This window comes from Eurypyga helias, unplaced genomic scaffold (assembly GCF_000690775.1).
Source record: "Eurypyga helias isolate BGI_N326 unplaced genomic scaffold, ASM69077v1 scaffold8279, whole genome shotgun sequence".
Classification (NCBI taxonomy): Eukaryota; Metazoa; Chordata; class Aves; order Eurypygiformes; family Eurypygidae; genus Eurypyga; species Eurypyga helias.
Genome location: NW_010274025.1, coordinates 112,774 through 140,222, shown reverse-complemented (window position 1 = coordinate 140,222; position 27,449 = coordinate 112,774). Strand labels below are relative to the sequence as shown.

At 50.8% G+C, this 27,449-nt stretch overlaps 1 protein-coding gene across 1 annotated transcript in view; it reads right to left on the bottom strand.

Annotated features, from left to right (window-relative positions):
* Positions 1-645: 645 nt before the first annotated feature.
* Positions 646-27,449, bottom strand: part of LOC104515639 (astrotactin-2-like) — a gene marked incomplete at its 3' end in the record, with an annotated part of 135,912 nt that continues 109,108 nt past the window's right edge. Inside the window, 1 exon segment of the mRNA XM_010159689.1 lies at positions 646-796. Within this exon segment, the coding sequence (XP_010157991.1) occupies positions 646-796 (151 nt within the window).

Here is a 27,449-nt window from a genome sequence, read left to right as displayed (position 1 = left end):
TCGCAGCCTTTCGTCATAGGAGACAGACAAGAAGGGATGCTCCAGGTTTCCCCTGGTTTCCCAAGGCTCTTCCCCAGCATCTCTGTGTGTCATACTGGGCTCACACAAGCTCCGCATGCAGGGAAGTGGCTGCCAAGGGTTAGAGCTGGCAGAGGTGCTGAGGCCCTGCTTTTCCTGCCTGGAGGAACGTTGAAACCCCTCCGTGTATCCATAGCTGGAGTGATGTAGGGCCTCTGCCCAGACTAAAGGGGTCACTTTGTGCAGGGGACTACAAAGCCTTGGACACAGCAGATTGTCTGGCAAGACATGACCATGTTCAGAAACACATCAAAACTCTTCATCCTTCATGCTTCATCCTTCTCCCGTGCCAGGAAGCACAAGGCAGGAGAAAAAGCAAGACTGCTTTGCACCCATGCTTTCCTGACAAGCAGAAAAACCGCCATCAGCCTCATCCCTTTTTCTTTTGCACATCTGAGTCTCTGGGCTCCTTCCCTGCAGTCCTTGAGGCATATCCTGATAAACCACGAAGGCTCTGGATTTGGGAAGAGCCCACCACCAGCATGAACGTCCCCTTGGTCACATCCCCAGAGAGGAAGCAGGCAAGGTCCCTTGCTGGTTTGTCCCCAGAGCGGCCGCGGTACCTACCACGCAGCCCGTCGAGTCCACCTTGCGATCCGAAACGCACTTGAAGTTGCGGGTACAGCCACCGTTGTTGCGGGAGCAGTCGCGGACCGGCCCGAAGGAGGAGAGCAAGTCATTGATGGTTTCGAAGTAGGTGGACAGCATCGCTTCTTCCCTTGGAGAGAAAAGGCACCGTTAGGGCTGGCAGGGACCGGCAGCGTGGGGAACGAGCAGGGAATTCCGTGTCCACAGGGAGGGCTGCTTTAGCAGAATCATGGAATTTTGATTAGCGGAAGTGAGTCAAAGCAGGCTTCCCAAGAAAATTAAGGCTTTACGATTACGCTATACATAATAGATTTGCTGCATAACTGACATCTTTGATGAAAACCAAACAGTTACAGGGTTTTAAAGACACTACCTACCACAGAGAGGGTGGTGAGGCACTGGCACAGGTTGCCCAGAGAAGCTGTGGATGCCCCATCCCTGGAAGTGTCCAAGGCCAGGCTGGATGAGGCTTGGAGCAACCTGGTCTAGGGGAAGGTGTCCCTGCCCATGGCAGGGGGGTTGGAACTGGTTGGTCTTTAAGGTCCCTTCCAACCCAAACCAGTCTGTGATTCTATGATTTTCATGTGAACTGGCAACTAAGAGAGGGCTTATTAGTAGCTTGTAGTTACGTGTGAATCCAACCCCTGCTAGACAGCAGCAAACCCACAACCGTGAAAACTCCTGAACGGTTCAGAGCTGGGCCAAGCCCCCCTGAGGCCTCACACTCCATCCAGCACCTGGGGCGATGCCGGAGCTGGAAAGCCGTACAAAACCTGGGCTCGCACTTGCTGGGGTGTGGATGCAGAGGCTCACCCCTGCGCTCTGGGGGACGGGGGAGCTGGAGCAGCGGGCGCAGGAATGGGTGCCGGCACAGCTCTCCTGCACTGCTCCAGCCTGTGCCGCCTCAGCAAAGCCCCAGGCATAGCCGTGCTGGGACACCCATCCCTTAAGCAAGCAAGAGGCCTAAATGCCTACGAACCCAATGGCTGTTTAAAGCCTTGGGAAGCAGCCTCACCGCTCCGAGCTGCGCACACAGCAGATTTTGTCTGTGGTGATGTATTCAGGCACTTTGCTTTCTGCTGGGTTCCCGCAAAGGGAACACAGATGCTTGTGGAGAGCTTTAAGCATCTCCAAGGCGTTTTTCATCTTCAAAGCGCATTTTCTATATTAACTGATACCTGCAACCCATCTTGGGCAACAGATCCCGACACCCTCTCACTGACAGGAGAGAGACAAAGCTCATAGAACAAGACACTGATGGCAACAGACTTGACCTCCACAGTCTATTTATTAGATCTTTATATACAAATAAACACTGACCTCTCTGACCTTAAAATAACCCCTAAGGCAATGCCAGGAGTCACAGGTGGTTTATTCCCCGCTAGGATCCTCCCTGCTCTCCACCAGCACTTAAAAAGCTGCACAATGACTCAATCCCAGGTGCTAGTCTCTCTTTTTTTTTTTTTTTTTTTTTTTTTTTTTTTTTTTTTTTTTTTTTTTTTTTTTTTTTTTTTTTTTTTTTTTTTTTTTTTTTTTTTTTTTTTTTTTTTTTTTTTTTTTTTTTTTTTTTTTTTTTTAATTTGAAAACCACGTGCTTGGCAATGTAACGGCAGTGGCAGAATATTCAGGAGCCCTTGAAGACCAGAGCGTTGCTGCCTCACGCGAGCACTGTGTTACCTGTCAGCAGGGTAGCCCTGGGTGCACACAACATCACACTCGCACACAGCCCTGCCAACACCCAACTCTCAAAAAAATCATGAGTCAGGCATTGAAAAAAAAAAATATAATGAGATTGGCATGAAAATGATGAGGTTTGAAAAAGAAATCAGTCATTGGGTGGTTTCAGCCTAATTTTGCCTTCTGCTTTCTGAGCCTTTAGGGTGTAATTGAGCTTTTCTCTGCAAACTTGAGGGCTAGAAAATACCCAGAGACCAAACCCAAAGCAATAAAGCCCTGTACAGTATGGAAGTCAGGATTTTGCAGATCCCAGATTTCCAGGCAATCACAGGATTCCAGAAACTGGGATTTTCAACAAGGAAAACACCATAAAAACAGCAAGAACTGGTAAACTGGCATGTCCCTGCTCGGAGGGAGGTGGAGGGCAGCTTCTCCTCTACTGTGGGTTGGGGCAGATGTGTTACCCCGGTGGCTGGCAGCTCTGTGCCCACCACGGTGCCTCCGGCTGCGTCACCACCCCACCTCCCAAATTCATGTCTGCGCTGCCCATTTTCACCCCAATTAATGCTTCCCAATTAACTTTTCTGTCTTGGCGATCAGGCTTCCGATATTCCCCCTTTCTTGGCCTATCTCTTAGATTTTCCAGCATATTTGGAGCTGAATCTCCCTCTGTCCTTTCTTGGTCATGTTTCAAATATCTTTAGAGGCCCTTTTCTATTAGCACTCTGTTCCCACCAGAATTTGCAGCTCCTCTGAAGTGAGGGAGTGAGAAAGGCAGAGTATATTAGATCAGGGCATGTATTTCTGCTGGGGAGAAGGGGGAGAGAAAGGGCACATTATTTACTAATCAAAACAACTGTTTATTAATATAGGGAGAATTATTTAAAAATAAAAACAAACCATGACAACTCCTCCACCGCCCACCTGGAAAGCTCAGCCCCATCTGGTCCTCCCAAGGGGTCTCTCATCGTAGGTGGGCTGCAAGGAGAACCAAGTCCTGTCCTCCCTCCTGGTTTTTCCATTTGGCCACCAAACCCCCCTGTAGCTCCCACATCCCTGCGGGGAGAAGGTGGGGAGCTACAGCTGCCTTGAGGGTATAAAGAAGACCCTGGAGCTGGATCCTTGGCCGGGGTAACTCTGGAGAGGTGCCGGGAGAAGCCGGCTTATCCCGCATGCGCTCCCAGGCTGGGGCTGGCAGGGACAGCTCGTCACGCTTGTAATTAAAATCTGGAAGCACAAACTGACTTCTGCCCTTGGAAAGGCGGAGGATGGAAATGGGAACATCACTCTGAAATCGTGCCTGGCGTCATGGATGACCCTCGACAAACCACAGGCAGGGCTGCCGAGCCGGGATAAGCCATGAAACGTATTAAAACATTAACCTCGCTGGAATGTTGGGAAGCAGAGCCGGAGGGAAGCGTGAGAGGAGCGGGGTGACGGTGCTGCCGGCGAGCGGAGGGAGCTGTTCGGCCAGACAGCTTCTGCACCAGCCGTCGTTAGATTAGAGGAGCATCACTCCAACACGGTGCCCTTACAAGGGGGATGTCAGCAGATGAGAGGGCTGACGCGATGCTCGGAGCGAGCTGGGAGCAAACTTTGCTTTTGTCTGCCTCCAGAGAGGCCGGCAGAGCCAGGCTCGGTGCATGCAGGCACTGCCGAGCTTTCACACTGCCAGCTTCAGCGGCTCCTTTCAAATTTAGAGGGACAAAGAGCAATAATTAATTACCCACCTCCTGCAGAAACAATGGCACGGGCAACACACAGCACAGAGCAGATGATTTTCCACCCACGCAGCTCTGGCAGTGAGCCCTGCCCATCCCTCCCTGCCTGTTGTGTGGGTCCCCAAATCCCAGAGCCCGTCCCAGAGAGCAGGCAGTGCCGACATGGCAGGGGACATTTGAGGAGCGACGGCAGCATCTGGCCACCACTGCACGGTCCCCGCTGAGGGCAGCCGTCCCTCCCCACCGCTTGGACACGCCAGATTAGACCAGCCCTGATGGATGAATCACTTTCCCTGCAGTAACAAGCCGTCTGCAGACAAACAGCTCTTTTCTCTTGTTCTCCATCTACCTGTACTGAATTTCACTGAGCGACCCCTGGGTCTGTTCTGACACGGCAGGACGGAGAAGATTGGCTCCACAGTTCACACCATGCCCGGAGCACAGCGGAGAGCCGGGGGAAGCTGCCGGTGACCCTGGCTGGACCCAGGCACCAAAACCGCAGGGAGCAGGTATGGCTCAGCATGTGGTGCACTGGGAGGACTGGGCAATTCCCCACTGCCCTGAAGCAGATGCCAGGTCCTGTCAAAAAGGACATTTTGGAGTGAGCAAACTAATTTCTGGTGCCAGATTCTCTCCACAAGCACATGCACATCTGTGAACACACACACACACTTTTTTCTAACTCTCCAGCCCTCCCCAAGACACACACAGACATCCAAATGATAAACCTATAAATGAAATGAACTCTCCTCCCTACCAGGACCCACTGATTACATACCCAGCCATGACAAAACACATTTTTTAAACAACTTGTATTGCCACAAACAGTCAGTGTGATGCACAACAGCAGGGCTCTCCACCAGACTGGACAGAGCTCCTGTGGTGCAGACTGTGGCACCCATTCTCACCCAGACTCCTGCCACCTCCCATCACCTGCACTCAGTTTGATTCCCTCAAAAATGCTTCTCTCCACCCTCCCCCTTTGTTCCAGGCCCAACAGCAGGGCTCTCCACCAGACTGGGCAGAGCTCCTGTGGTGCAGACATTCTCACCCAGACCCGTGCCACCTCCCATCACCTGCACTCACTTTGATTCCTTCAAAAATGCTTCTCTGCACCCTCCCCCTTTGTTCTAGGCCTTCATTAATGTAGCAGATTCAGTGACAATATCGCTGGGGGTTATTTATTCATGAAATACCAACAGCATTCAATTCTCAAAGCCTCCAAAGTACTCATCTCAGAATAAGCTCCTGAGCTTCGCAGTGGCTCTTCTCTCCAGCTCATCCTGGAAGGGGATTAGTGGGTGTTATCCAACTCAGCTGCCCCTTTTTATTGCCTGCTAATGGTTAAAGACTTCAATGTCTTACCAAGTTAACCATCCCTGAGAAAACTAAGGGGATGTGAGCTGGGGACTAAACCAGTGCTGCACTACCATCTGCTCCACAAGCTGTTTGGAGAAGGATCGGGGGGATTTGGGGTTCATAGTTTCTAGAGACAGGACCCACTAGCAGCAAAAGGCATGATGCTGTGTCACCTTCAGCCTCACCCCAAAGGAGGGACCAGTACAGAGCAGGGACCCAAAACCACCCAGTGCAGCCCAACCAGGATGCCTCGTGTCCCGCATCTTGCACTGCTTCCTACTTCCATTGGCAAGACCCCACTCAACAGGGAACTTCAGAGCTGATGCACTTGCAAACCAAGACAGAGAAATTTACACCCAGATTCTGCAGATTTTTCAGCCCAACAGCTGCTCCCTGAGTAATTCTGATCAGCTCTGGCCACAAAACACTTGCTATGCTGCAAGGCTGGAGGAAAGGCTGGTGTTCTCACTGCCAAGAGCTCACTGGAGAGGCGTCTGCCTCCCCAGGCTTTGCTCCTTTTTCCCATTATTCAGGGGTTAAACCTGGGTCTCCTCTGCCTTTCCCCCTTCTTCCCTGCCCGACCAGGTCATCTCACCCAAAGCTGGCTTTACCCAGAGGAACACTCACCCTCTGCCCCATGGGTGCTTGTGTGGGAGCCATGGCTGCTTCCCCCTTCCAGACCCCATCACGGCCTTACCCAGCCCTGAAATGCGCCAAGGGCACAGCTAAGGTGAGCATCCATCCCTCCGGGGCAGTTTTCAGGGACAGCTGGATGTCTGCCATGGGGGAAAAACCCTTCGAGGAGTCCCCAGGCACAGCCCTACACCTGCAACAGTCAAAGTCCTGTCCACATGGTGGGTCAATTATTTCCACCCCAGCAAACGCTCCCTCTGAGCATCACTTGAGCTCAGAGCCTATTACACTTCTGTCTTCCTCTGCTCCCTTTCTCCCATTAAATCCCCATTTTCCTCTGCTAATCTGGCCAGTGCTGAAATCATTAGTGAGTTTGCCAAACTCTTCCGTGAGTTTCAGAGTAAACCACCCAAACCATTAACGGGGTCGGTGGAAATGGGACCTGCACGAGCCTTTTTGCTGTGCGCATGGTTCTGCCTCTTTCTTGTCTGAAGCTACATGTGTTGGAAACTTTCTCACCAGCCAGGAATTGCAAATGCTGGGTGGAAGATGGTGAGCTGGGAAGGGTAGGGGCTCTCGGCTGCAAGATTGAAAGATCAAATTGGAGGGGGAACTATAGACTTTGCAGGAGCAAAGTTAACCCAGCCCTTCATCCCGGGTCCCTGCACTGCAGTGCTTGGGCTGTTGAGGATGGGAAGAGCTCAGAGTGTTCACACAACGCCCAGCAAAATTCATCACAGGAATGGGCACGAAGAGGCTGCCTGCCCCCAGCTGAGGGTGCACGGCAAAGCTGTCACATTTTTTATAAAAGCATTACATAGATAAAACCCCACACTGTACCTGCGCATTCAGAAGCATTGGGGTTTGACCAGCGTGTGGGGCTGGGACCCTGGCTGCCAGCAGACTCCTAGGGACCCCTCTGTACCACCACCTGCTCTCAGCACATGGCATTCCCGCTCGCCTGCTGAGTCAGAGCCATCCCTTCCCCGGGGGCCTTCCCCTCATCTCACCAACGTTAGTTTATACTCACAGCTTCTGCACGCCGGGTATTATTTTCTTCACACTTAAGACGTGGAGCCAAGGCAACCAGAGAACAGGATCAGAGGTGCTCATCACCACTGGATGTCCAACTGGAGATGCTTTCAAAGTTATTTTAGTACTTTGAGTACTTCCCGTGCTCACCGTACAATTCCAGCCGGGTTTGACTGTACCACGGGCTCAGCCGTTCTCTACAGAGGGCCATGCAGTTAAACACCCAAATTATGATGAATGTGCAAAAAATGGCCACCTGAGAAAAGTGGTCTCTGATTTAAAAGCAACAGAATATACTTTTTTAGGATTTCAACCCTTTTCAGATTTTATTTTGCCATCAACAAGAGACCATTCTCCCTACAGCCCTCTCCTGCCCCCACCACGGTTCCCACGTCTACAGGGAATGCACCAAACACCCCCCGCAGCACCAAGCCATGAGCTGTCTCCCAGGCGAGTCCAACTGCACACAGACCAAGCTGGGATGCTCTGGAAAAGTTCATCTCCAGCCCCAGCATCCGAGGACCCGACAAAGAAGTGACAGCTTCTAACTTGGGGACTCCACAGTCTGAAAATCTGGCACGTTTAAGCTCACATCTTCAACCAGGTTTCCTAGTGCGGTGCCTGAAGATGTATGTGCAGGCAGCAGATTTATTATTTTCTGCAAGAAAACCCGAGTTTCTGCCCAGCACTCCCACAGACACTTTTCAGCCACTCTAATAGTGCTGGGAGGTTTGAAGAAAAAATACCTTCCCAGTCCTAAAAAGGGGGAAATCATCCTCACTTGAGTGACGCTGGAGAAAGCTCTTCAGTGGAGCTACGCTGACATTCCGCTGCTGCTGAGCTGCTTGCTATAAATTTTCTGGGCAGTCTCACTTCTTCTGGTAATACTATAATAAACACTTGCAAAAACGCTCTCCCAAAAACCTCGAGGTGGAAAGTGTGAAAAATTCCCTGCGCTTCAGTAATTTGCTACAGATTCAACAAAACCATCGCTCCGCTGCAGCGTTTTGAAGCTCACCTCGGCAACCACAAAGGCTAGAAATTTAATTACAGCCAAGCAAAGCAAAACCAAACACACCGGAATAAAAGCGAGCTCGGAAAGCCCATGGCAAGCAGGGCATATCCCGGGGGATGCCAGGGCTCACCAGCCCATCCCACCCCAATGCTGCCCCCTCAGATGTGGTGTGGCTCTGCCATATGAAGGAGCAGGATGCCACGGAGCAGATAAACAAAATCGTTTTCATTCTGAGCGTTTTTCCCCCATTTCAGGGAAGCGTCGCGCTTGCCACTTCAACCCTGCCAAAGCCAAAGCCAAACGCAGGCGGTGCTGGCTCAGTCTCCCAGACAACCCCAGCACCGGGAGATTTAAGAAAAGGCGCAGGAGCCTTCATAGGGATGAAAATCCAGGGTCTGTACACGCGTTGGGAATTACACGTGTCAGGGCCAGCTTCATCAGGGCTCGTGATTAACCCCAAATTCATCAGGTTGTGTTTCCCATGCAGTGATGTGATGGTCAGGATGCCTCTGTGCATCAGGCACCTTGACAGCAAAATGTGGGTGGGATGGGATGGAATGGGATGGGATGGTGCAGGAGCTTGGAGCACAGTAAATGCCCTCAGTGGGTGAGAAATCCCACACAAAGCCAGTTGGAAACACCGACTGGGAGGAGAAACAGTGCTGCCAAGCCTCCTGTCCCCCCCCGACATGCTGCGGCGAAAGGGATGGGCATTGCCTCTATCCCCACCGCCCTGTCCTGCATTTATTTGAGATAAGCAGAGCACTCCCTCTCTCCTGCTACCACCACAACCGCTCCTGCCATCCCAGCCAGTGTTTTCAGCTTCAATGGAATCCATTTCCCTTTGCAGACTATGTCACCAGCCCAAGCCAGACATACCTAATTCAGTTTTATTAACTTTAGTAATTATTTACCTCTGAAGCACGCAAAGTTATCGGAGATGAGCCTGATCGTTTTCCTACACTGCTCCTCCAAACTTCAGCTGCAAAGAAAAACCTTGAGTTCTAAAAGTCTAAGAAATGGCAGCAAACCAGAACCACGGGAAAAGCACAGTTTCAACTTCTTAATAGATTAAATAATTAAAGAACACAGCCTTTAGCCTGCCAGGAACAGACAGCTCCAGGGTCAGTGAGGAGCTGCCTGGCCCCTCACACCACTACAATTACCAGCCAACACCTCTTGGTGAAGGGGTCTAGGCAGCTCCAAATGTTAATAATTTAAACAGTTAATAGTAGAGGAATCTGCTTGTTCAACACAGAATCAGTAGTAGTAGTATGTATTAATTAATAGTAATTGAGCACTAATTAAGTTAGGAAGTATTATATTTATCTAGCAAAATGGATCACACTATTGGTGCAGGGGTTATCAGTAAAGGCAGCAATGCGTAATTAAAAAATACATAAATGAAAATTAGCAAATGATTTCTCTGTGCTAATTAATATTTTTACTGGCTCAGTTTATCCAGCAATTTCTTCCATCCCATCGTCTCAAACGTTCATTTCAAAATAGTAAACTTGTAAATACATCTCTGGCTTAAATTTGGAAATAAAATACACAACTGGCGGGTATTTTTCATGCTCAGAAGTAACACGGTGATAACAAGGAAGGGAAAAAGCCTCGCAGAAGGGGAAGTGAGAGACCCCAGGGCGAGCTCGTGGCTCACAGTGGCCGAGCAGAGCTCACTGCCCTGAGAGGGGCATCCCGCCCCACTTCTGCCAGCCCTGCCAGTGACATGCTGCACCGTGCAGGGGGTGGCTGGGAGTCCCATGGGCTCATCCGGAGGGATGGAGCAAAGCACACGGTGCCAGAGGAGAAGAGAGGGGTGGCAGCAGGGGGAAGCTGGTTTGATATTAATGAAACCCCGGTTCTGACCCCAGAGCCATGTGTCGTGACCAAGGGCCGGTGCCAGACCCTCCATGGGCATCACGCTTCTGCAGGAGCTCGCAGGAAGCAGCATGGGCTCTGTTCTCACCCCAGCTTGCTCCTGCAACTGCCTGGATGCAACCCAGCCCTTCCAACAGCCCTGCCACCCACATCCAGTAGAGCTGCCAAGCACAGTACCCCCCAGTTAAATTTACAGGGAGCAAAGCCCTCCGTGAGGGATGCCATGCCCAGGCTATCTCCACATGGATGGTGGGATCTCTGCTGGCAAAGGGATCCTGCAGACCCAGACCAAGTCTCCACGGAACGCCCGTGCTAGCAGGGCTGCAGAGCTAAGATGGGCACTGCAAAGCCGGTGAGACACCGAGGTCCCTCAGGCATCCGGCAAACGGGAGCCCCTGCCCGCAGCGCGCGTCCGCGCAGGTCTGTGCACGCAGAAAAACTGTAATAAAGGAAATTATAAAGGTTACAACGTCACATACTCCAAACTTAAGAAAATATGAGAACTAAAGTTGCCAAGGCAACCTTAATTCAGTCTCTGGTAATTATGCACTTTGATGAAGGTGTTGATTGCAAGACCACATACAGGAGGGTTATCTGAAGGACCTCTCTCTCCCCGAACCCCAAAGGTGATGGTGCTGAGCTGCAGCCAGGTGCCTCTGGGGACCTGAAACAATCAGGAGCTCAGTGTTTCGGCATCCCAAACCCCACCCCTGGGTACCTGTAAAATCTGCAGGCTTCTCAGTGCCCTACAAACAACTCCATCTGCACCTTCTCAGTATCTTGTTTCCTCCTCGTTGGAGGACACACAGCTCCTGCTTTATGGTACTCAGACACTGCTCTGCATGCACAATACTCAGCTCCGCCTGGGTTGCTGCTTCTTTGCTCAACACCAGAAAACAGCAGTATTTCACAACCAATAAAGTGATTAAGTTCCCAATCTCCCTGTTACCATCCCCATTTTACAGATGGGGAGCTAAGGCCCAGGAACAGTAATGTAAAAAACATCCACTACATTGCATGCACCAAATTCAAGACATTTTAACTTGATTTTTCAGAGTGCTTAGCATTAAATGACACTTCCCCTGCTCCAAGCACAGCTCTCATTTACTTCAGCTGAAGTTTTTACAGCTCTACATTAATGCAGATCATTCCCAGAGCAGGTTCATCAGCTGTGCTGAGCAAGGCAAAGGTGAGAAACTGGGATGTGATCACGCCATTAAAGAGGGTTTCATAACGCATATGCACAGGGGACCTGCCTGAAGGCTGCACAACAAACTGACCCTGGCACCTCCCAACCTCCAAACTCCCAAGAGTTTTCCATAACTGATAACATTTGCTAAAGAGGAGCCTAGTCGGGGTTTTATTCTGGCCAGGGAGGAATGGGAAGGTGTTCAGTCTGGAAAAAGGCCATTTTACAATTGTGGGACGCAGCATCGCTCAGCCTTTGGCAGGCAGAGCAATCCCTGGAGCAAAATCTCCTGGGCAGGCTCCTACTTGCCTGCTCATCGTCCTCTTCCTCTCTTGTCCCAGTATAGCTCATTCCTCTCCTCTATACCCCCGGTTCCCCTTCCTTGCTAGACCCAAACTCAATATTTTTGACCAGCTGCTGCTGCCCTCCCTCACGCCCTCAGCCAGTGTTGGGGAGCGGGGATGCTCGGCTGTGCTCGGGCAGGGAGGATTGCTGCCGGCTCTGCTGCTAAAATCAAACGAGGCTTCACGCCGTGTGCAGCGATTCCAGCTTTTCAAAAGCGCTTTTAAGCCGGCCAAATTAAGGTGGTTCTTCGCCTGTAAAAGAGAGACCCTCCACAAAATATCTGCCTCAATCCTCTGCAACAGTTTTGCCTGGGGGAAAAAAAGAAATCTTAGGAAAACAAGCAATTGAGCAAAAGCCTGGACAGAAGGCCTGGGATCTCTCATCCTAAATTATTAAAGGCTGAAAACATCATGAGATGGGTCAGGCCACCCCAGAACCATGCAGTGATTGCAGCCCTGCCTGGGCTGGTTCGAATAAAGCACAGATTCGTACAGACCCTATGTGGCATGGCGAAAAACACCATTAATCTCACTGCCGTGATGAGCTCTGGGCATCTCCTCACTACCTCACCCGCATCTGCTCCCAACACAGACATGATCACGCTCCGGAGAGGAATGGAGCATTCAGCCACCTTTACCTTGTCTTTGCCCTTAAAAAATATCAGCCATTAGCAAACCAAGATTTCAGGTCACTGACTGTTCATCATCCCAAAGGGATGAGCCTGGGATGAGCTAAAGGATTTTCCCATTTAAAACAGATATACAGTCTAGCCCAAAAGAGAGCTTGGCTGTGGCTGTTCCCATCTCTTCCCCACCTAGAAAATCAGAATTTGTTTGCTGCTGGGAACTTGGAGGAGCCAGAAAGGCAGAGAGAGAGGAGCTGTAAGTCCATATCCCAGCCCCAGGGGTGAACAGCCCCCCGTGCCACAGCTTTTCCACCAGCCCCATGGAGGCAGAGACAGCCCGCAGTGACCCACGGGTCATCATGAGCATTTCGCAATGGCAACTTGAAAATCCCAACTTGGGCTCAGACCTCATCATGTGCCTTGGAACAAAATGAGTCACTGTGGTTTTCCTTCCCTTTTGTAGCCTTCAGAGGAATTTGGGTAAGTTTTCTGTTCTGATATGCTCTCCTAGATCTGACTTTCACCAGGAAAATCTGGACTTTGCAGGGAAACTGGGAGAGGGAGTGAGTTATCCTTTAGCCTGTTCTTTGCCTGCACCCAGGCACTGCAACCAGCCACGTCCCAGACTCAAACACTCTCATTACACAGCGATTGGGAATCTTTTCTCAAGAAACATGTAAAGTGCTTAGATGCAGTAGCGATAAGCACTTTAGAAATGCCGATAGAATTAGATTAGATAAATAGGAAACAGCCAGGGCTGCAGGATCTGACATTCATGCCCTGATTTTTCACAGATGCTCCTATTGATCCGCGAGGAAGAGACAGTGTTCAGCCCCTGGAAAACCGGGTGCTGGGGATCGGCCATCCCCACACAGGCAGGGATAAGCGCTGGGACAGGAGGTCCCTGCACTGATGAGATGCTCGCAGCAGGGAGGACAGCCCACGGAGATCCCGGGGATCACCGGACCCCATCCACGCTGCCTGCTCCCCTCAGACTTGGGGAGCTGGGTGCGGTGCTCCCAGCCACAACCCCGGGTGAACAAGCATCCCGTGTCATGGGGGTGTGTACGGCTGCACGGGGAGGTGGGTAAAGGCACACTGGAAGCAAAACCAGAGCATTTTCAGAACCAAACCCATGAGCTGTATTTTAGAAAACACCACACACCTGGGTCAGTTACTAGGGCTGTATTTATGCATACGTATACATATATGCATAGCTTTGCTGCTATATATAGCCCCTTCTATCAGCAACGCTCACTGGCTTTGAAAAAGCCAGGTGAATGTCCACAGACAGAGGAACTGAGGCACAACTAGATTATTTACAGCTCGTTTCCAGAAGTAGACTTTGAAGTTGGAATCCAATTAATTTTATACCTGGGGAGAGATTTGCATAGGGATTTTCTGTCCATATGGGCAGGTTTTTCAAAAGGACTCTGCTCTTATCTAGGCACCCAATGCAGACTCTGTTTTCTAAGGTGCCCAGCATCCATTAGCAGCTCCTCGGAGTCCAGCCGGGTTTGTCTCAAGGGCAGCACTTTGGTAAGCCATCAGTCACTGAGCCCTCACGAGGACACCGTGGGTCTGGTCCTAGGGGTGAGGAGCATCCTGAGCTGCCACTTGCTTTTGGTAGGGGCCAGTATCCCACCTGCCTGGAGAGGTGAGCACTTGAGAGCAAATAATTTCCTACCATGGAGAAAGAGGGGTTATCTGCTGGTTTAAATCCCTGAAGAAGCTCAGCCCAGGGTCAGGGAGATGCCACCACTGGCATGGGGAAAGCAGTGGGCATCGGTGGCTGAGGGAGGTCCAGGACCTCCCTACGTAATGGCCACAACTCCCTAGATCCCTTTGGCTACGTCTTAAAGCTGCCCCCACACTGCCAGGAGGGTTTGCCTTATATCTCCCCTCCCAAGATGCCCCATACCCTTCTCACCACCACCTGGACACACCTCAAAGCAGCCACAAGCCGCCCCCGATTTGCAAATTCCTTGGGGCAGAAGCTGTTTTCAGACCCGTGCATGCAACAGCCCTCTTCAATGAACATTTCCTGATTCACAGTCTTAGTAATAGCCCAGTGGAGACCTTTCCCCATCCTCTTTCACACACCCATTGCAAGCCACAGCCCCCTGGAGCCCACAGCATGCTGCTCTGATCCAGGCAACGGCTGCAAACCATCACCTTCAGACTTTTGAGGAAGAGACAGAGTTTCAAATGCACATGAAACCCCCAGAAGCCAACATTTCACAAACAAACGGCACCCCCCAGGAGGAAGCAGGCAGTCCTGGCTGCAGCAACGCCTGCCTGTAATGAGCTGACCCCCAGGCTTCCTCTCGGCTCTCCGATTTGCAGGGTAATTGCTGTACATTTTTAGCCTTGCCTGCAGCCATATCGCACAGCAAAGGCTGCCGAGCTGTGTCCAGCACCAGGTATGTTCAGAAAAAAGGATAATCAGCATTATAAAAAAAAAAAAAAGAGGAGAAAAATCTGGCACTGAACTCTGTTGCATCCATTTTTGTTCCTGCTGCACCAAATTGGCTGCCATCGAAGCAAATGGCAGATGAAGAAAACATTGACTTTCTGCTTGGGTCAATAAACAAGATAAATTGAATGGGGAGTTGAACGTGGAACAGGGAACAACATCATTTACCTGAGGAAGAGAGAGGGTTAAAGGCAGGAAGGCTGAAGCAGGGTGCACATCCAAATCTCACGTAAGGGTGTTTCACTTGGGAGCTAAGTGCTGGGAAGCAGGAACCACGTCAGGGCCAATGAGGCTTGAGACTGTGCTGTGGGACTGGGTCTAGCATGCTTAAAACAGTAGACCCCCAACCCAAATCCCAAGCCAGGATTTTTCCTGCAATGAGCATCTGCTGGTGCCAATGGCATTTTAACCTGTGCAGGGCTGAGATGGGACTGCTGCTGGTCCAGAAGTGGCCAGACCAACCCTTCCCCAGATCTCAGAGATGCTGAGGCTGGGATTCAGCTCACCCATCCCAAGATCACACGCATAGGACTGGTCACTTTGGGCTCCCTCCAAACTCACTGGGGTAGACTGACTCGTTTTGGGGATGATCCCTCTCTGCCCTAAGGTGGTAAAGGGTTGCAGCAAGAGCTCATCAGTGCCCCAAGCTCCACAGACCACAGCTCCACTGGTTAGAAAAGGCAGCTTCAGGGACTAGCTTAGATACAGATCCAGGGATGATCCTAGCTACTTCTAAGCTCAGTCAAATCAGTCCCAGCCCTTGGAGCTGTTGCGACAGATGCCAAGGAGAGAAGGAGGAGCCTGTTGTTTGCCCTCCTGAGGAAAAGGAAGGTCTGGAGGACACGCACAGCATTAGATAGCTAAAACACCATTCATGAGAGAGGCAGAAAGCCTCGGTCATGGAGAAAACTCCTGGCACTTTGCAGTGTCTTGGACACCACAGCTCTACCACGAGATACAAACCTGCAAGATGCCAAAATCTGAGTGCCCACAACAGGATTCATTGGCCTGGCTGTGCTGGCCCACCTTTCAACCTCTTGACACTGTCGCTACCTGCCAAGCAGGGCTACTGAACGGGTGGGAGTGCAGAGGGCTGAGCAGGCTCCCAGGGCGCTCACTGCTCCCAGACTCAGGTTTCCGAAGGAAGCATCACTTTGGAAGGCTCTCCTCCTTACTTTGCTGGGTTATTTTTTTTATTCACAAGCCTACCCCCTCTCAACAATAATCCACGACCTGAAGCACCTCTAAAGAACAGACGACTGCGTTAAACCCGTGGCAGCACCGCACTTACACAGAAGCACGCACTGATTTCAAAGTTTAACTCGGAGCTCCTCCGGCCTCACTCTGATACCAAGCATCCCAGAGCAGACATCCTCCCTTCATCTGTACACCTTTGCACTACTGCATTATTAAGCAGAACATAAAGAATATATGCATTTATTAAGGGCAGAAGAGACTACACCTCCCGGCAGGTTCTTCTTTGAGCTCAATTATTAGCACTAAGTGTCTGACATCAAAGGCGTTTAGAAGAGCTGCGCCCCGGCAGAGTTTGCAAGGGAGGCATCGGGGGTCCGAGCCCACGGGCGACAATGGGAGCTGTGCGTGGAATGGGAGCATCCCTCCCCTCAGGCCAGCCAGGTCTCAGCCATCAGGTTCGTTTCAGCTGCCAGTGTCACGGTGAAAGATATCCAGTTTGAATAGCAATTCACAGGAGCGTGGGACGTGGTCATCACTACTCCTGCCTGATTAGGTCTGTCAAAACCTATCAGGGGGATGTTTGCCTGGGAACTCGCTCTCCAGCTGCACATTTAGCAACAGGAGATTGATGACATGAGAAAAAGAGGGAAAAAAAAAAAGACAAGAAGATCATTTGCACACTGCAGGACCACCCTCCTCCTCCTGCCCATCACATTCCTCTCACTGCCTTTATTTTATTGTCTATCTTAATTAAGGAAACTACATGGAAAGGCTTCCGTGCCAAGTTCTGCCCCAGGGACGCCCAGGATACAATTTGCTTCCTCTGAAAGGCACCAGAGGCAGACATGGAGCCATGCAGAGCCCAGGGTCCCACCACAGACCCCATGACCCCCCATCTGCCAGGGCAGAGAGCGACAGGTGAAGATCTCCCTAGGGATGCCAGGAGCATCCATCAGAGCCCGTGGCAGCCAATGCCTCCGGATAGAAGGGGGAGCTGCGAGCATCGTGTGGGCTCTCGGAGGAGGCAGGAGGGCTGATCGCACCACCCTGCACCCTACTGCTCTTCACGGGGTGACCTCTCAGCCTGACCCACTTCACAGTGCAGCTGCACAGAGAGCGATGCCGACCCGATGCCATGTGCAAGGAGAGATGAGGGTTACCCCAAGCCTCTCAGACAAACGCTCTCCTAAAGTACAGGCCAAGACTCCTCTTTGATTACATACACAAGTGCCAAAACATTGACTTTCAGCCAAAAAGCGGCAGCAGAAACAAGCCTCTGTGAATGTGACCCTTGGAAAGAGAGTCAAGGAGGAGGTTTTTGGAGGCAGATCTCACTGGAGAGGCAAACCTGGGGATTTACAAGCAAGAAAACCATCAGTTGCTGGATTTTTACCATTTCACCCATTTGCAAGGAGCGAGGGTCATAGCAAAGACTGAGCTTAACTTATTTCTCCAAGTTTTTCTCTCACTGGAAGGAGCACCACAAAGCTGAAACACTGCCTGATCACTGGCCCAAGAGCAAGGAATTTGCCTTCAGCGTTTAGCCTAATTCACATTAGAAGACTCAAATTTGACCTCAGCAATATTCACCTCTATCTACCCAAAACCAGCCTCAATTTAAGGAAATGCAGATCATCTCCTGAACTCCTGAGGGGGCTGCTCTGCCACAGGAGGTGATCAGAGAGCCTTCCCAGGAAGAAACTCAGAGTGGGAGCTGGCATTTTGGGATCTGCTGCAGACTCAGATGGTGAATTACCCCATGACCACGGGCAACTCGCAGGATGTGTCAACGCTCCAGACTCCTCATGTGTAAAACGAGGACAGAAACAGCTACCTAACTCCCACCGTGCCACACAGTTAATTATTGCTCCTTTGAGTTGTGAAGATGAAAAGCAGCCTATAACGGCAAAATAGCGTTTTATTATTATTATGAATGAAGCCTCCGCTTGTTCCATCAGAGTGCACCTTAAAGCAGTGCTACTGTAGACGCTGTGAATTGTTCCTAGCAGCTGTACTACCGCTGGCATTCGCAGGAGTTTGACTGTAGACTGGCACGTAGGAGCTTTGAACGTGTTGGGGAAGAAGAAAGAGAGAACAAACAAATAGAAATCCCCCCCATTTTGTGTTTAGCACCGGGAGATGATGCTCCCACACCCTCCTGGGGGCTGGAATAAAACAAACCAGAGACAAAAGCATCTCTCCACTGCCCATTTTTGCAGCCTTCACAGGCTGCCATAGCCCTGCACGCATGACACTGGGAGAGATCATACTGCGAAGGCACTTAAACAGCAAATTCAGATCACACGGTCACTTTAGGAAGAGATTAATATATTGTCTCTATTTGGCAGCAGGGAAAAATGTAGCCCAAGACACTGAAATCACCTGCTCACAGGCACGCAGCAAGCTGAGGGCAGAACATGCCTAAGCTAAGCAAAGGTGTAGACAGACCCTTACTCTGGCCAGGGCAGTGCCAGCTGTTGGTGTTGGCACCACCCAAACCACATGCCCATCCTCCAAGTGTGCAGGCAGGAGGGACCGTGGGAGCCCTCCTCACCCTCCCACCCAGCCTGGGGGCTCTTCTACCCTGCTGTGAGCATCAAGGCTGGTGGAGCAGGACCAGAGATCCCAGCGCCAGGCACAGCCCCGGAGCTGTACGCAGGCTTGGTCTCTCTTCTGCCACGGATGGTTTTGAGCTGGTAACACCAGACTGGCACAGAGCAAAAGGAAGTTCAGCTCCTGGCTCAACTACTTCAGGCCAGTCACCTTTCTGTGCCTTTGTCTCCTGCATTATTTAACAAGGGTCAACGTTATTCCCTTTGCTCCACCTTGTGTAGCCTCTCTCCAGGGCACAAACCTCTCCTTCGACGCCTACGCAGCACCTAGCACTCAGCTTTCCTGACCCCGCAGCCAGCCTTGAGGTGCCCTGGCAACGCAACCCCACAACCCCAACCCACCAGAGCGGCTTGCAGCCCCCCGCCCCCTCAGCATCGTCGCTCCCCCTCTCCAGGCCACCTCCACTATGTCCAGGACTCGGATGCCTGCAGCACACGGTGGCCACGCCACTCCTGGCAGGTACCTTTCATGTTTAATTCAGAGGCTAGTTTAGTTAATCTATTTTTTAATAATTCATCCCTTCCATCTTAATTTTGGTAGTTGTTGAAAATCCCTAATAAAACATTTAGGGACTCTTTTACTGAAGCAATGGCGTGATTTACTTGACAGAATCCAGTCTTTGATGTCCTGCCTTAATTCCTTCCCTCCCACCGTGCCTCGATCCTATTTATCGCTGTGCTGGAGGTAAGAGGTTCTTGTCGAGTTTTGTAGCACTTAGACACTCGGTCAACGTTAATAATTCAGCTGCCCCGCATGCCTTGGACAAATCATGTAGCACACCAGCCTCTTCCTTTTATCCTCTGCCACTGCAGATCCAGGCATCGGCCGGGAATGGTGCGGAGGGACCAGGCGGAGCATCCCGACCAACGTAGGTCAGAAGAGTGAACACAATATCGCAGGTGCCAACTACATTGTTGAAAGAATATACACCCTTTTACAGCCCTTATATTTCATTCTCTACTGCCGGAATGGAGAAACATGCTGGGTTTTTGCATCCGTAATTGGGGAAGAACAGATGGTAGAAGCACAGTTGGAAGTAATATGGCCATTAAAATAATCTATACGGCTTGTAATTCTCCAACATGTGAGAAAGAGGAGGGCTTGCCTTCACCGGTGCGCCCAGCCCGGCCGCTCACTCCGCAGCAATATGGGCGGGAACATTTTTTTTTTCAGTTGTTGGGATATTGAGGTGTTTTGGTGGGTTTGATGGGTTTTATAATTTCCCTTCTCCCAGGATTCTCCTCTGGAAATGATCTGAGGAGCCAACAGCTGAATCAGAGCTGCTTTCACTGGGTATTTATTTGACCCTCCATGTGCCGACTGAGAGACATTTCCCCCCCCCAAAATCACCCAATTAAAGCAACTGCTAGCTTTACATCTATCTTAATGATGTAAAAAGAGGAGCAGAAAGTCCCAAGCTCTTCAGGCAGGTAGGGCTGTCTCTGTAGTTAACTTACATTCGAAATGGGGCTGATGGGACAAAGAATTACACAAATAAACCCTCGTTGATTCACAAAAATGGAAACTACTCATGGGAACATATAGGCTTTGCCATCAACTCTATCACCTACAAATCTCGAGAGTGCTTCTCCGTAATATCAGAGTGAGAAAATTGCCCAGAAAAGCCCAGACTCTTAGCCAGTATATGGAAATTCATACCCTTGCTCTGCATGATTTAGGCCATGGCTCCAGAGACATCTTCACCCTCCAAACACAACCACCACATCTTTTGGTACCTCTTGCTGGATGAGGGTTTTCCTCTGGGTTTTTGTTACTGCTTTGTGTTGGGTTTTTTTTCCCACATGAACATACTATAGAAAAGGTCCTACTTCATCAATATAAAATGGATAAAACATCTCAAATCTCAAAAAAATACCCCACACTGGAAGGAGTAATCCTTCCCACTCAAAGTGAGAGGCCAGCATCCCCACCCTGATATATGGAGCAGAGAAGGAAAGGGATCAGAAGCAGCCAGGAATACCAGCACCCCAGGTCCCCGGGCACCGTGCTTCCCAAAAACACCTCCCTGGTCTGGATACGACGATTTTTTTAGCCAGAAACCTCTTCATTGAACTTAAAATCTTCACTGCAATCAAGCAAGCAAGCACCTCTTCAAATCCTTGCTCTCCGCCCTGAGCACACAGGAGCCAGCAGGACGTTACCTTGACAGCTGGCTTTGCTTTATGGAGCTGTAAATATATTTTTTAATAGGCTAGCGGCAAGAAAGATGTGTTTTCAGGCTCGACAACATCCAAAATTAACTGTGATTCATTTCAAAAAGGACGGAGGGGTGGAGGAAGGGAGAACGCAAGCCTGAAACCCACAGAATATAAGAGCCTTGAAAGCAACCACCAAAAAGCTCCTGCACAGCTGCCTTCTGGCTCTCGGAAAGAGATTAAAAACCTGAGCAGCATCAGGCTGAAGCAGACGTCACGGAGGCCACCCTGGGCCATGCTCATGCTCAGATGAAACTCTTTCTCATTATTTTCCCCAGAGATGACCCAGCCTTTGCCAACGCAAAGCTCTGACCCGCTCCTCGCATCACCCGACACGATGGGTTCATCTAAACCGAGGAGAGGAGACGCGAGATGCTGGTGCCTGGGGACCTTGGAGAGATCCTGCCATGAACGTCAGCATCCCATCCTCCTTCAGCATCTCATCCTCCTTTGTATGCCAGAGCATTAAGCCTGACGCGCCTTCGTTAGCCCCGGCGCTGCTCTCCGCCACCTAATTTGACTAACCCTTTAGTGACTAATTTAATTACCTCGGCCCACAAACTGACAGACAGCTGTTAAAAATGGTTATTGCATTATTAATACGCTCCAGTAATTTCCCATTAAAACTATACTGTTAATAATTTTTTTCCCTGTATTTCTTCCCTCTTAATTAGTCTATTTAAAACTTTGAAGGAATATTCTCTTTATGGTAAATGGGAGCGTCGAGCAAATTACATTTTTGATTGAATACTTCTGTGATAGGCCAGCAAATAAGACCGTTGAGTTGTTAATTATTGTCAGAGTTTCACACGATGCCTGCTAATGAGGCAGTCAATCTTCTCTGCCATTCCTAGAATATTAATGGAGGCCTTTGGTATTGATTTTGTCACTGGGAGAAGGCAGGAACCCCTCCTTCTCGGGTGGCTCCAGGAAGGCTTCTGCACTGGGAAGGGACATGGAGGGGATTAGAGGCATTTAGGATGGGCTGAGCCAAGGAAGGCTTGATGTTGGTTGAAGCTCGGGAAGCTCTTGGTTGTGCCAACGGGAGCTCGCACAGCTCATGGATCCGGTGGGGGGGCTGGAACATCCCCAGGGGGTCAACCCCATCAACAGGCGTCAATGCACAACAGCCACACCCAGGCAGGACAGGCAGTGGGGGTGTCAGCTCCCACCTACACGCTGGTCCCCATCCCCTCTCTCTGTGTACCTGTTGACTCTGAACTGTATCAATTCCCCCTTATCTTTCTGTGATAAGAGAATTTGTATTGGCTTTTTTTAAGGAAAGGGAAATACCTGATCCGTCTGGATTTCAACAGATAACGTGACTGAGTGATGCAGGGAAATTCTTAGCAAAGCGACCGTGGATAAGGATTCACATGGAACTGCCGGGTGGCTAAGAGACCGACCAAAAGCAGCTGTTGAGATGTGCTGGAAGACAAGACTGGGAGCTGTCAACACCATTTTTCAAGCCCTTTTGGGATTGATCCTATCTGATATTTGCACCAGTGCTCTCACAGATTGGACCTAGATGAGCTGGTCCCTTCCAACCCAAACTATTCTATGATTCTGTGAAATAATAATAGTAATATTATTGATAAAGGAATATACAAAAACATGTGATGCTCAGCACAACAATTGCTTACCACCCAATAGTCTATCCCCAAGCAGTGTTCCCCTCCCTCCCGGGGTCAGCTTCCCTTAGTTTATACACTGAGCATGATGCCTTATGTCATGAAATGTCCCTTTGGTGAGATTGGGTCAGCTCTCCAGGCTGTGTCTCCTCCCAACTCCTTGTAGAGAAGAAGCTGGGACAACAGGGGCAGTACCAGAAACCGAGAAAGCCCTTGGGTCAATATAAGTATTACCAGGCAACAGCTAGAGCATCAGTGTTATCAACATTCTTCTCAGCACAAATCCAAAACATAGTCCCATACTAGCTACTGTGGAGTATATTAATTCAGCCAAAAGCAGCACAAGTGTCTTGGCCAAGGCAGAGGTCATTCTACTAAAACATTCCTGATTTTATAACAAGGGAACTGAGACAGAGCACAGCAGCAGCCACTCGGGCGATGGGTCCCTGTCCCACGTCCCAGCTCTCCCATTAATGCCATCCTTGTGCAGGCAGGGAGCTGAACTTCCCTGAGTGAGAGGCTACACGCACACACACGCAACTAAAAGATGATGCACATACTCCTGCTTCAGCCCCAAAAAGCAAGGATGAGCACACAGAAATTCTTCCACTTGTGTCGTGGAGGCTGTTCAAGTGGCACAGCTCCCAGCACAAGTGTGTCCTCCTCTGCCTTCTGCAGCCACAGCATCTCCTGCAAGCAAAAGCAGCCCTTCTGGGAGCAGCAGCAGCTCTACTGCTGCAGGGGGAAATCCCTCGCTGGGAGGTGCGTGGGGCAGGCGCTGGCACGCTGCATGGCCGTGCCGGCACGCGGCGGCACGAGGGACCAACCGCAGCAGCTCCCGGCTGTGTCGGAGCTGTGGCACAGGGAGTGGGGCTGGCTTTGACAGGACTCTGGTGCACCAAGGCAGAGCAGAGACGTGGCTTTCCTAAACAGGTCACCCAGCACTTGGCACTGGGTCATTTCTGTAGCTTTGCTCGGAGGAAGCGCCTGCGTGGGCACTTGACCAGCAGAATTGATGCTGCACACAGAGACCCCGCTCTGGCCCTGCAAACCAGCTCAGCCCCCTCTGAATTGCTCAACCCTTTCCAGCCTGAATCTCCCTCAGCCTCACCCCCACTGGGAAAGCCAGGAGAGCCCAGATGAAGCTTGCAAAGCCCAGAAAACCCCGGTTATAATAGGTGACATCTCGACATAGGTCAGACTGTCACAGCTGCTGCAGAGATGCCAGAGCTTGGGGACTTGGTTCCAGCTACCTGCTGCAGCTACTCCAGTTGGGGTCTGCACAGCCAAACACTCATGCTTCCCAAAACCAGCATTATTTTGGGCTATTCTGGGCACCCCCTCCATCTGCCTGACCAGGTGCCACAGGGAAAGGTGTTGAGTGGTTTGAAGCATCTGTGGGGGATGCTCCCAACTCTCTGCATGCCCCATCACCCACAGCTGCACATCTGGAATGACACTAAGAGGCAGGGACACTCAGAGGACAACAGCCTCCGTGGGAACAGCTGCCCATCCATGCTGGAAGTGGTGGTGGGGTCAGGACTACCACCCCCCAGCAAAGGGACAGCAAAGCTGCGGCCACCTCCCCACCTCTGCCCACAGCCTGAGCACACATGGTGCTCTCCCAGCATGCTGCCAAAATACTGGGGAGCCAGATGTTTAGCAGGAAATCTTTTCATGCTCCCTTAAATCCCTGCAAAGCCCCAGCTGATGAATCCAAAAGGCACACAACAACCAGGGCTTTTCCCTGCACCACTTGACAGATTTCCACTTAATCCCACCCGTTTCTTGGTCCCTTTCAAGACCGGGTGAGGGGACGACAGGAATTTCTGTGGTTTCTTTTCCACAATTTTTTTTCTGGGCAGCAGATTAGCATGGCTGTTCCCCAGATACAGACACTGTCCCCCAACCCAATCACCCCTGCTGCTTCTGAGCCCATCTGCTGCCCACTTGACCTTTATAAGCAAGCCAGGCGCTGTTTTTACTTCAATTAAGTTTTTCCATACTAAAAGCTCATTTTTACAAAGCAGGCTTCAATAAAAGAGGAGGTTTCCGTTTATAATTAATTGCCTGTGATGCAGCCTATCCCAGGAAAGGAGCATCCTGTAACTCTCTCCGAGCTCCAAGTGAGATGCCACAAAAAGCCCTTCAGGTTGATGACAGCCATTCTGGACCCTCCTCCTCCTCTCTCAGTATCACCTATCAGCTATGTTGGGGTGCAAATTACGGCTTTCACCCCCCCTAAAACCATGTCATCCCACTGGTCTGGCACCAAGTCAAACTAACGCAAACGCAGGAGGGCACCTTCACTTGGAGCCAGCTCCCACTGCCCAGGCAGGAGGGTGGTAATGGTGGGCTGGGGTTTGCCTACAGTCACACGATGTAGGGATGACCTGCTCCTACTTTAACTCTTCGAGAAGGTCCTGTAAGGGAGAGGAGCAGCCAGGTCTCACAACCCACGTAGTGCTGACTTCTTGGCTCAGATAAGCGGAGTCCCACACTCTGCCTCCCCCAGGTCTCCTTTCCCACAGGGAGATGATAACCAGAGCCATCAAAAGCTCCTGCAGGAACAGGAAACATAAGCCACCTGTTCAGGAAGGACAAGGAAGAACTAAGGAGATGGATATCCTGGAATAGTCCATCCATAATAAAGTCTTGCCTTGCAGCAGTGCCTATCCCAGCTACTTGGAGCAGATCTAAGAGGGCTTATTTCTGCTGTCAGTAAAACAGCATTTAATGTCCTTTGGACCCAAACCGAAGCAAATTACCAACTTACAGGTAAAATGCCACCAGGAAGAAGTGGGCGGGAGGCGAGCAGAAACCCACAGTTTCCCTGAACGAAGTCATCGCCACGGACCAAGAGGAGGAACCCGGGTACCACCACTCAACACCTACAGATCCCCTACACCGGGACTATGGGCACAGCCGGGCTGCGAGCCGGGTTGGCAGCCGCCACCAACGCCTGGTGCACTGAGCCTCTGCAGACACTGCCACCCGGGAAAACAGCCGTGGTGCAGCTGAGCTTAAAGGTCATGCTTCAAAATACGGGCAGGCTGTGAGTTAATGAAGGGTTAATGGCAGATTATGGGCTGGCAGCATGGGCACATGTGGGATAAAAGGGGGACTGAGAGCAAGAGCCTCATGGTCGGTTAACTCCATCCGTTCCCACTAGGTTTTCAGGGCATGCCCTGAATAGGCAGCGCAGAATCACTGCTCTGCAGCATTTACTCAGGTAGACAAGTGACACCCGTCAGGGACCTGTAACACACACAGATCATGTCTGGTGTGGATGGTTTTAAGCAACGTATTGAACCCTTGGACTCCATCAGCCAAGGAGCCCTTCATTTAACCACTCACACCTTTATCATTAACCCCGTATAAACTACTCAGCTATGGCCCCAACCTGGGTTCCAACCAGAGGACCCACATTTCAGAGCCCCCATCTGCAGCTCTAACCCATCTGTGTTTGGTATGCACTGATTACACAAAAAAAAGGAAATGTGGACTGAACTGAATAAAGAGACTTCTCTCCACAAAAGCTCAGTGCATATTTACACAGTATCCTGCCTTAATTCTCAGCTTCTTCATTTATGTCATTTTAAGTCCTCTGCAGTAGCAGGGAAGTATTAGCTGGTGTTTAATTGTGTGCTGTTGGGTTCAGCGCGGCTCCCAGCGAGCTGCTGCTGGGGGAGAGCCAGCCGCAGGGCAGGGGCAGGGCTGTGGGGGGCCATGGCGAGGTAGCGACAGGGGGACAGCCCATGGCAGAGCCACCAGCCAGGAGGATGAGCCACACTGGGGTCATTACCCCAGCCTGAACCAGTTTTGCCTTACATATCGGTTGAAACAACATCGAGTGACCTGACTATGGGACAAACCCCCGCATGCAACACCCGGACCTTCTGTTTGCAGGAGACATGAACACGTTCCACCTCAAAAGCCATCCAGCTGCAGTGCCAGCAGACCCAAACATGTCCTATGAAACTATCCAAAGTGTCAGATGCAACTGAGGGCTCTTGTTCAATACCAGCCCCTTTCAATTCCTCTGGTGAAGGGCAAACACGCTCTTGATAAATTACATACAGACCTTGTGGTCCATCCACACCCTCATTCCCATCCAAGCTCTGCCGTCCCTGTCTCCACCCCAACCAGCGCTGCTCAGCCCCGTTGGAGCCCGGCACAGCCTGCGGCATGGCGTGGCAGCGGGTCCCTAACTGCACCCATCTGCCTGATGATAAAAGGCACTTGGTTGCAGCCAATAGCACCTCATTATATCAAAAACACCGCAGGAAATGTCTAGAGCTGAATTGATTATGGCACAGTAATTCTTCAGGCTGTGAAAGCAGGGCAGTTCCCAAGATGGGATTCTTTTTTTGCAAGGCTTCACCTAATTTTCTTGCTATTTCCCACTCCCTGTTCATTCCCCAGCCCTCCTTCCAAACCTCTCCAGCTCTGCACCGCTCCTTTAGTCCATCAGAACAATATTCTGCTTAACACATGCCAGCGTAGTGCCCAGGAAAGTGGTGCCCACCAGACCTTAAACACATAGCAGCAGGAAAAGGTTAAGAAAGCTTTTGCTTTTCACTCTGTAGCCAGCAGCCAGACTTGGGGAGAACGGAGAAAGACCTGACGCACGCTTATAAACATCAAACATCTAAATCAGAAAAGGATGAACTGTGTAAGCAGCAAAGAAGCAGACAAAAAGGGTCGGTGATGTGAAAGCTGGGCAGAGCAGGCAAAGGGTGGATGATTTAAGCTGGCGGATGGTCCGGTCCGGCTGCGGTCCCACCGGCCAGCTGTGGGGAGCACAGGAAGGTTTTCTGAGCCAATGGACAACGTCAGACATGGGTCACCGTCCCACTGTGCAACACTGACACTGTCTCTAAAGCATGTGTTGATCTTTTTGGTGCTTGTAACCTTGTTTTGAGCAGTTTTTGGTCCTTTGCCTGGAGGTCAGGGGGCAGGGAGAGCCTGCGGAGCATCTCTCCTGCATCTGGAAACTGCTTGGAATGAGAAGGACAAGCACAGCACGAGTAAAGTTACTCTGAATGGCCTGGAAAGTAGTGTGCCCATGGCTCCCTTGCTGCCCCGAGGCCAGTGGGAGGAACAGAGGGCATTTTGCCCTAATAAATCACTCCGAGAGTCGGGGTGACATCCCAGAGTGGAGAAAATC